The following is a 9,097-nucleotide window of genomic DNA, read 5'->3' on the forward strand; positions in this document are numbered from 1 at the left end:
TATGGTAACCCTAATCTGTGTCCAACCATCTCCTTGATATTTCACCACAGAGGGTCACGTTTGGTCTCTATCAAAAGCTAAAAACGTAGCTGAGCATCATGGTAAGTATGGGTTTCCAGAACTGGAGGAGGTAAAACTTGTCACTTGAAGTGGTGTTGGTTTCAGACCTGACTCACTCAACACTGAAAACAGCTGACATCTGTCAGTTCAGCCAGCACTGTGTTTACAGTCCGAAGTAGTTGCAGACTTGAGTGCTGACAAACACAAATGTCAAGGACTGTATAAGAGAAAGGAAGAGTGTACAAGTGTCATCCATTATGGAGGCAACAGTCTGCCAGCAGGAGTGTCTCATGAAAAGTGGATCCCAGCTCTCTGGACTGGACAAGTGCTGTAAGGACTAACCTTTGGGTGAAAAATACCTTACTAGACAGTGAAGTAAGTTGTTAATAAGCATAGCCTCTAGCTTGCCTTTTATATTTGTCTTATATCTGCAACCTGGTGTTTCCAATCCTTTTACTTGCTTTTATTTAATCTTTACATCAAGCTTAGTTGAATAAACTTCAATTTGGTTTTACTATAGACACATCTAAGGAGAGCATTGCTCTGAGGTGATGGTGGTAAATTGGGGCACACGTCTCCTACAGAGGCTGTGGATTGAGTAAATTGCAGGTGTAGAGAAGACAAGGGATTCAGTACTCAGATTCCTATATTCTAAGGCCAGAGCCTGCGATCATCTAGTCTGACCTCCTACATAACACACTATATGCTTAAGTGGAACACAGTGGGGTGTGTAAATTGCTGGCCTGCAGAGGGGAAGAGCCCATCAGTGCCCACATTCACCAAGGCCTGAGACATACAGAAAACATGAACCGTAAGATGCAGGATGCAACTGCATATCTAAGTTGTATGCATGCTGCCCCTCCCTACACTGCCAAGATAACCTGAAGGGATGGTCAGAAGGCTGAGGCAACAGGCATCGTTCTGCCTTAGAGGATACAGATGTTCACCCTGGCTATATCTTACAGGAAGCAAAAGTTTACAAGTAAAGACAGACTACAAAAATTAGGTTTTAGTGTTACCCCCTCCCCACCCCCCCCCAAAAAAAATTAGATGAGTTCATATCCAGCTTCCTTTTAATCCAAACCACTGAAATTTGAGTGAATCCAATAGTAGGTTCCTATTGTGGCCCATCTCTAGTTAGAAACTACTTGTTCCTAAAGAAACCTAACATTATTATTTAAAGACTTTGAACATATCATATTGTTACAATCTTCAAATGCTTTATCTGGTTTTACTATGTTCTTTTTCCTTTATAAAACATTTAGCTATGATAAAGTCAATCTATAAAATCAGACCCAGCATTTGAAATACAATTCTCACATCTACTGATTCTCCCATCTGTAATTTTAAGGGATGATGTTACCAAGTTTTCTTCGCCTCCTGTCCAACTTCTTTGCAAGCACTCGTTAATACAAAGCAGTGGTCACCAACTGGTAGTTCGCAATCGACTGCTCGATCCTGGAGCCTCTGACAGTTGATCGCGATCTCTGGGCACTAGAAGTCTGGTGGTGCAGCAGGGGTAAGGTAGGCTCCCTGCCTGCCCTGGCCCCGCGCCACTCCAGGAAGCGACCAACGTGTCCCTGAGGCGGAGGAGTCTCCATGTGCTGCTCCTGCCTGCAAGTACTGCCCCCGCAGCTCCCATTGGCCGGGAACGGGGAACTGCAGCCAATGGGAGTTGCAGGGGTAGTGCCTGAAGAGAGGGGCAGTGCGCAGAGTCACATGCCCCCCCTCCAGGGGCCACAGGCAGGGCCGGCCTTAGCAAGAGCGGGGCCCGATACCTGGGGGCAGGGCTTGCTGTTGGCAAGCCCCGCCCCCAGGAATCGGGCCCCGCTCCGGCCGGGGTCGCGGGGTTTGGGTCCGGGCCGGAGCCGCTGGGGCCGAGGGTGCTTGGCCGGCACCGCTCAGCCAGGGCCAGGCCGGAGTCGCTCGGCCGGGGATGGGGACAGAGCCCCAGGGCCCGAGCCAGAGCCGCCGGGGCTGGAGCTGCTCGGGCCAGGGGTGCTCAGCCGGGGCCGGAGCCGCGGGGCTGGGCCGGGGGTGCTCGGGCAGAACCGGGGCCAGTGCCCCGGAGCCCGGGCTGGGCCGGAGCCAGAGCCACTTGCCGCTTGGGCCGGGGCTGGGGGTGCTCGGACGGGGCCGGACTGGGCCACGCCACGCCTCCCTGGAGCCCTCCTCACGCCCCCCCCACCCCAGCTTACCTTCTGCTGCTGCCCGCCTGCCCCTGCTTCTTTTCAGACATACCGCGAACATCTGATTCCAGGGGAGGGGGAGGAGCAGAGGGGCAGAGCGTTCAGGGGAGGGGAGGATGAGGAAGTGAGCTGGGGGCGGAGTGGACAGCTGTGGGGCCCTCTTAGGCACGGGGCCCAATTCAGCCAAATCGGCTGAATCGGCCTAAAGCCAGCCCTGGCCACAGGGGCATGATAGCCGCTTCCAGGAGTGGCATGGGGCCAGGGCAGGCAGAGAGCCTGCCTTAGCCCCGCGGTGCTGCTGACCAGGAGCCACCTGAGCTAAGTGCCAGCCGGAACCCGCACCTCTCCTGCACCCCAACCCCCCGCCCCCTCCCAGAGCCAGCACCCTGAACCCCCTCCTGCACCCCAACTCCCTGCCCCAGCCCTGAGCCCCCTCCTGGAGCCAGCACCTCATACCCCCTCCTGCACCTCAACACTCTGTCCCAGCTGGGAGCCCCCCTCCTGCACCCAAACTCCCTCCCAGAGCTTGCACCCCTCACCCCCCTTCACCCCAATCCCCTGCCCCAGCCTGGTGAAAGTGAGTGAGGGTGGGGGAGAGTGAGCTACAGAGGGAGGGGGGAATGGAGTGAGCAGGGTGGGGCCTCAGGGAAGGGGCAGGGTAATTTGGGTTGCACTTAATTTCAAAAAGTGATCTTGTGCGTAAAAAGGTTGGAGACCACTGCTATAAAGGCTTGTAAAGAGAGCCTGTATTTTAGTCCTCCAACACTTATATCTGAACAATCATATTACTATGAACCTTACGAGAAGATTAGGTATGGTTTAATTTTGTTATAGTGTAAAAGATAGTTGCACGTGTACTTTGTATGTTATACTGAAAATGTTATTTTGTATTAATATCTAAAGATCAGTCAAATGAAAAAAATAAAAGAGTCACCTTGTTACCACCTGCCTCCAGCATGAGGGAATCTTGCCTGTACTAGCTGAGTGTTAACTCCGTAACAGGAGCAGCCTGTGACCCATTCAAATCACTCTCCTCTGGGCGATACCAGTCCCGTCGGTGCGTTGCAGATTGACAACAGATGTAACCCAGCTTCCAAGTCCCTTTAATGTGTCTTCTTATGGCATCCAACCCCTGATCACTGGATGTGCATTGGAAATACCCACATAATGTGTTCCCAAAGGAACAGTGTGTCTCAGTTTACCCGTTTCACCATAAACCGCTATCAGGACCAGCCTTTGGGGTGGGCCGTACAAGCCCCAGCCCATGGCGGCCCACCCAAGGGGGCGTCATGCGCAGGGTTTGGATTCCCACCTGACCTGCTGCCTAGAGGTAGGGTGACCAGATGAGAGGAAGAAAATATCGGGACACGGGGGGACCGTGGGTGGAGCAAAAAAACAACAACACCACACTTAAAAATCGGGGCGGTCCCGATTTTATCAGGACGTCTGGTCACCCTACCGAGAGGCCAGCTGGGCTGATGGAGGCAGCAGGGCAGACAGGAGAGCAGCAGAGTGGGGTAGGGGAAGAGACAGCTAGCCATCAGAGCCAGGTGACTCCTCCACCCTGCTCCACGTGTGCAACCAATGCTGTTCCTGTCCCCCACCCCGCCCTCCCTTCATCCCTGGCCACTCCACACTGGGAGTGTCCTCCTGTCTGCTCTGTGGAGGGAGCCAGGGGGCTTATGGTGGGGTGTTCCTCTCCTCCCACCCATGTACCTGATTTCCACTAAGCTGGGGTTACAGCACAGGGGGAAATCTGTGTGTGCAGCTGCCTCTCTGGGTCCGAGAGCTGCTAGTGTCTGAACAAGCCTAGTTCAGGCTCCTGAGTCCTGACCCTGAGTGCTTTCTTAAGGAGACAGCACACTCACTCACTCAGGCACAGACACACTCCCCTCAACACAACACACGGTCACACACTCCCCTCAACATGCACACACACCCCTTCACAGTCCCCCCAACACACACCAGGGCTCCCTGCAGCCAGGTCACTTCCCCACCTGGGCTGTGCTGAGGCATCAGCAGCTGCTGCTCTCCTGCCCTCCTCTTACACAGCCCGCAGGGAAAGTGACCTGGCTGCAGGAAGCCCTGACATCGCTCCTTACTCCCCCCCTCACAGCCCCCTAGGGCTTCACGGGGGGCAGAGGAGCAGCAGTCCAGTGGGGGAGCAAGCAGCAATGCCAGCTGCTTTATGCATCCAGGTCAGTTTCCCAACATGGGTCCAGGAGGGGGATGAAAGGGTTAGGGGCACAGTGCAGGGGTTAGGGGCTCAGGAGGGAGGTGCAAGAGGTAGGAGTGAAGGGGGCACAGTGCAGGGGGCAGGTGTTGGGGTGCACGGGTATGCACTGTACAGGGGCTGGGGCACAGGAGGGGGCAGGTGTTGGGGTGAGGAGGCATGCAAGTGCAGGGGTTGGGGCACAGGGCTTGGGGAGGTGCAGGGGGTAGGAGTGAAGGGGTACAGGGATTGGGGCATAGGAGGGGAGTGCTGGTGTTCGGGTGCAGAAGGGAGCAGAGGTTGAGAGTGAGAGGGGTGTAGGGATTCGGGGTACAGCAGGAGGAGCAGGCATTAGGGGCAAAGGGGGCAAAGTGCAGGGGTTGGGGGGGAAGACAGGGTGGAGAGCCTGGGGAGCCCATGGAGGACCAGGGGCAAAGGGGGGGTGCCACACCCACGGAGGCCGGGGCACCAAAATGCAAGTTCGCCCAGGGTGCCATTTTCCCTAAGGCCGGCTCCGAGCTCCTGTATTATGCACAGCACTTGAGTTCAATTATAAAACAAAAAGAAATTCATTTAAGACAGAATAGAGATTCAAATAAAAGCCAGCGAGAGACATGGGAACAAATGATTACATATAAAACAACCACATGCATTCTAAAGTCTAAATTTCACTCACAAGTTATCCTCCTATCTAAAAGGGTTTCTCACCCAAACTTCTCTTCACTGTTTTCAACCAAGCCTGGCTGAGATCCCTTTTTCCTGAAGCGGATTTGCTGTCCTTTACTCCCTAGGAGAAAGATGCCAGGGTGTCTTTGCACCCCTAAATATACAAGAACAGACCTCTGATGTTCACCTCAAGATAGGGTTCCCCTCTGTTTACCTCTTCCTATTAATTTCACACTCAGGTCTCATCAGCTCTTTGTTAGCATTTTACTTAGAATGCTAATAGACTTCTATTAGAGAGACAAGCTGCATGAGGTAATAACTTTTATTGGACCAATTTCTTTTGGTGAGAGAGACTTTTCAAACCACACAGAGTTTTTCTTCAGGTCTGAAAAATATGGTCTCTCACCAAGAAGTTGGTCCAATAAAAGATATTACCTCACCTACCGGTCTCTTTAATATCCTGGAACCCAGGTGGCGACAACTACACTGCATACAATAAACTCCTACTGTATGACATACAATGCACTATCACCCCCCTTAGAGATAAGTGTCTCCCATCCCCTGTCTGGAAGAGTTTGACTCAAGACTAGGTACCTTTGAGTGACTGGTTTTTAATGACAGACAGACAGACAGACAGACAGACAGACAGACAGACAGACAGACAGACAGTGTGTGTGTGTGTGTGTGTGTGTGTGTGTGTGTGTGTGTGTGTGTGGAGTTGTGTGTTTTTATTTATTATATATAAACACAACTCCTCTCACATTCTCCATAGACATCTCACAATGGTTATTATGTCTAATGTGACACAGGCTTTCAATAGAGACGTTACATAACATTCTTTTCACGAACCCAGGGGATACCTCTATACCCCAGCAACCTCTACGAGTTGCCATCCCGTGGTTCTTCAGTCATACATGCAATCAGCACACTTTGTACAAATGCCTGAGTTGTCAAGCATAAGTATATATTTGTGAGGACACCTGACAACAGGCTTCTGTAGACTGGTGTGAGACAACAACTGAATGCACATATACTGAGGGGGTCTATTGGATTGGAAAAACTGTAATACAAAGAACAGATACTGCTAACTGCTCAACAGACTAATAAATACACTCCAAAGTACGTCCAGAATTTTCTCATCTAAATCAAATACAGAACCCAACCTATGCAACATGGCTTCCTCTCACTAAAACGGACTTTCACCAAACAGAATGTAGAAGCAGCATTAGTCTTTCCAGCTAAGCTTTGACTTATGATAGATGTGCAGGAGTGCAGATATTTTAAAAAAGGGACAACACAAATTTTTCCCCTAGTACCCTGTGCCTGTGGAGGAAAAGGCTGGAGGAATGGGGAATCCAGTCATTTCTTTTCTTTTTTAAAGAAAAGCATTTTCACAACCATAACCAAAACTGCAGACTTCCATTTAGTGCACTTAACTGGAAACATTCACACTTTCTTCCTTTAAAAATATACCAAGCATACTGGTACAGTGTTCACCTTGTGAAATTTGAAATAGGTTGGGAGAAGTGAAGACCTTGGGCCCAATTCTATCCCTCTTACGATGAGTACTACCTTGTTTTCAGTTAGGCTAATTGCAGAGTAAGCATCTACTCAACATGAGTAAGGATGGCAGAACTGCAGCCTTTATAAGGACATATGGGAAGTATACACCCTGGGGCTTTTTTAATTTTTATTTTTACACACACACACACACACACACACACACACTTACTTAACTCAGTCAGGTACATACAATAAGCAAAAGATCTGCTCTTCAGAAGTATACTTATAAGTCATCCCTGGCAAGGATGGCTCAACTGTATCCAGAGAGGGGTTATACAGTAAAGTTATTGTAACCCAACCTTCAAATTGGTGGCAGTTTTATAAGAAGGGGTTCTTGCCAGCCCTCAAGATTCCCCTTCACCACCTCAATTAAACATACTATTCGGAGATATTAACCATGAAAGTTTATAGAAAACTGAAACTAAGGTGACTTTAAAGGCAATACTGAGTCTAAGGAGGAAGAGATCTGAGTTGTGTATAGCTGGACTTAGAGGGGGAAAAAGTTATTTTCCTAGACCACCACATATATCCCTATGGCATCTTGCCAGAATATTAACAGATTTATTATCTGATGTAAACAAACAGTTAAGTTCCACACTCTAAGAAGAAAAGATATGACGAATTCTGAAAAAGGATCTCTATACAGTGGATCTTTTAAAATCAAGTAATTTCCCCCCACACACACACAGGACAACTTCACTGTAGGCCAAATCCTAAGGTTCTGCTTACTCAGTTTGGTAGGATTTGACCCTAAAAACACCCATTGACTTTTGTCTGTAGCACCACTGCTATTATCCAGGAAACTTTCCTGCTTCAGGACCGAGTAAGCAATCTCAGGATTTGATCCTATATACAGAATATCACAACTTGCACACTAAAATTCACCGGTAATAGTCATGGTTTCCGTCCTTCACTATAAACAGTTTCACTTTAATCTGGTTCCACTGTATGAATAACTTTTGTAAGTACACTGCATGAAGTAAGTGTCCAATATTGCAACAGACCTTTGCTCTGTCTACCCCCCACACCCGGGCAGAGGATATAACCAGACACAATGTCGTGGGAAAATACAGCTGCAATGAGCTTCAGACAAATAAAACTTAATGTCACTTACTATGGAAGAACTTGTGGCAATTAGTTTGAAAGATGTAGCTATACAGGTTGATTTTAAGGGTCTGTTTTTATTAGCTTATTACAAAAATTAAAAAGAAAAAGAAAATATTTTCAAAATTAAATGGATCCTTTTGGATGGCATCTCAGGCACACCTGTGATATGGAACATGTACACATTTTGGATACTTTTCCATTAATTGCTCACAAAGCACTTTATAAACCATCTAGATATTTACATCAATATTTCCACCTTTCTATATTTACATCTGTATCTTACCCTAACTCACCTGACTTTCAGCACTTAGCTAGAAGTACCATTTGCCACGCATGGTTAAAACTTTCCTGCCTTGAATTCCCCTAGCAAGAAGAACTGCACCGTTATGCGGATCACAGAACCGAGATTTTGATGTGGTTTTATTTTATTTCCACCTAACCTGCCTATATGTACCTGCAATGGCAAAGAAATAAAATGGGTGGGAGATCAGCCGCGGGCGTCAGCGGCCCCATCAGCGTGAATTCTCACGGGGCCTGTTTCAGGTCTCCCCCATCACCGTGGTGCCTCGGCTCCCCCTGAAGCAAACCTGAGCTCTCCGCAGCGCCTGGGGCTAGGCTGAACTTGGAGAGCAGCGATGGGAGGGAGGGGTTGCTCCTGCCCGGCTGTGCCAGGGGGTCGCCGGCGGAGAAGCCCTGCCAGGGGAAGTTCCGCTGGCGCGGCGCTGGCGCGCAGTACCTCGTTGTGGTGCAGGTGGTGCTGTCCCGGCAGCGCCGCCCCCTGCTCCCGCGCGGCTCCCAGCGTCTGCAGCAGGTGAGTGAGCTGGGCGGCCGAGAGGCTGCGGTTCTCCCCGAACAGGCTCAGCACGTCCTCGGCGAAGCCCCCCGCTGCCGCGGGACCGCCCCGCTGCGGAGCCCGCGCACCCGCGGCCAGCGGGCTGAATGCCGCGGCAGCTGCCAGCGCTAGGGCCGCCACCGCCACCCGGGGCATCTCGGCGCCGCCTGGCGCTCCCCCAGCCGCCGGCACCGAGCGCGGGGAGCTGCTCGCCGCTGGCCCCCGGGCTCCGCGCCGCTTCCCACGCGCTCCGTCCCGGCTCTGCTCGCCTCTGCTCCCGCAGCTTCCCCACGCTCGCCAACACCCTCGCGGCGTCTCTCTCAGGCCCGGCGGGAGGCGGGTAGGGGCCGGCTGCAGCCCCCGCGCCGCGGGAAGGAAGAAGCGATGCTGCAGCCCAGCAACTCCTCGGCGCGCCTGATAAGAGAGCACAAGAGACGGGGCGATAAGGCAGCGCGGAGCCCAGGGCAG

At 51.1% G+C, this 9,097-nt stretch overlaps 1 protein-coding gene across 1 annotated transcript in view; it reads right to left on the reverse strand.

Annotated features, from left to right (window-relative positions):
- Window positions 1-8,865, reverse strand: part of SLC39A8 (solute carrier family 39 member 8) — a 44,050-nt gene extending 35,185 nt beyond the window's left edge. Inside the window, exon 1 of the mRNA XM_024211742.3 lies at window positions 8,534-8,865. Within this exon, the coding sequence (XP_024067510.1) occupies window positions 8,534-8,785 (252 nt within the window). The 5' untranslated portion in view covers window positions 8,786-8,865. The remainder of the gene's footprint in view (window positions 1-8,533) is intronic.
- Between the last annotated feature and the right edge of the window lie 232 nt (window positions 8,866-9,097).

The sequence above is a fragment of the Terrapene carolina genome, unplaced genomic scaffold (assembly GCF_002925995.2).
Source record: "Terrapene carolina triunguis isolate 2854851 unplaced genomic scaffold, T_m_triunguis-2.0 Scaffold706, whole genome shotgun sequence".
NCBI lineage: Eukaryota > Metazoa > Chordata > Testudines > Emydidae > Terrapene > Terrapene triunguis.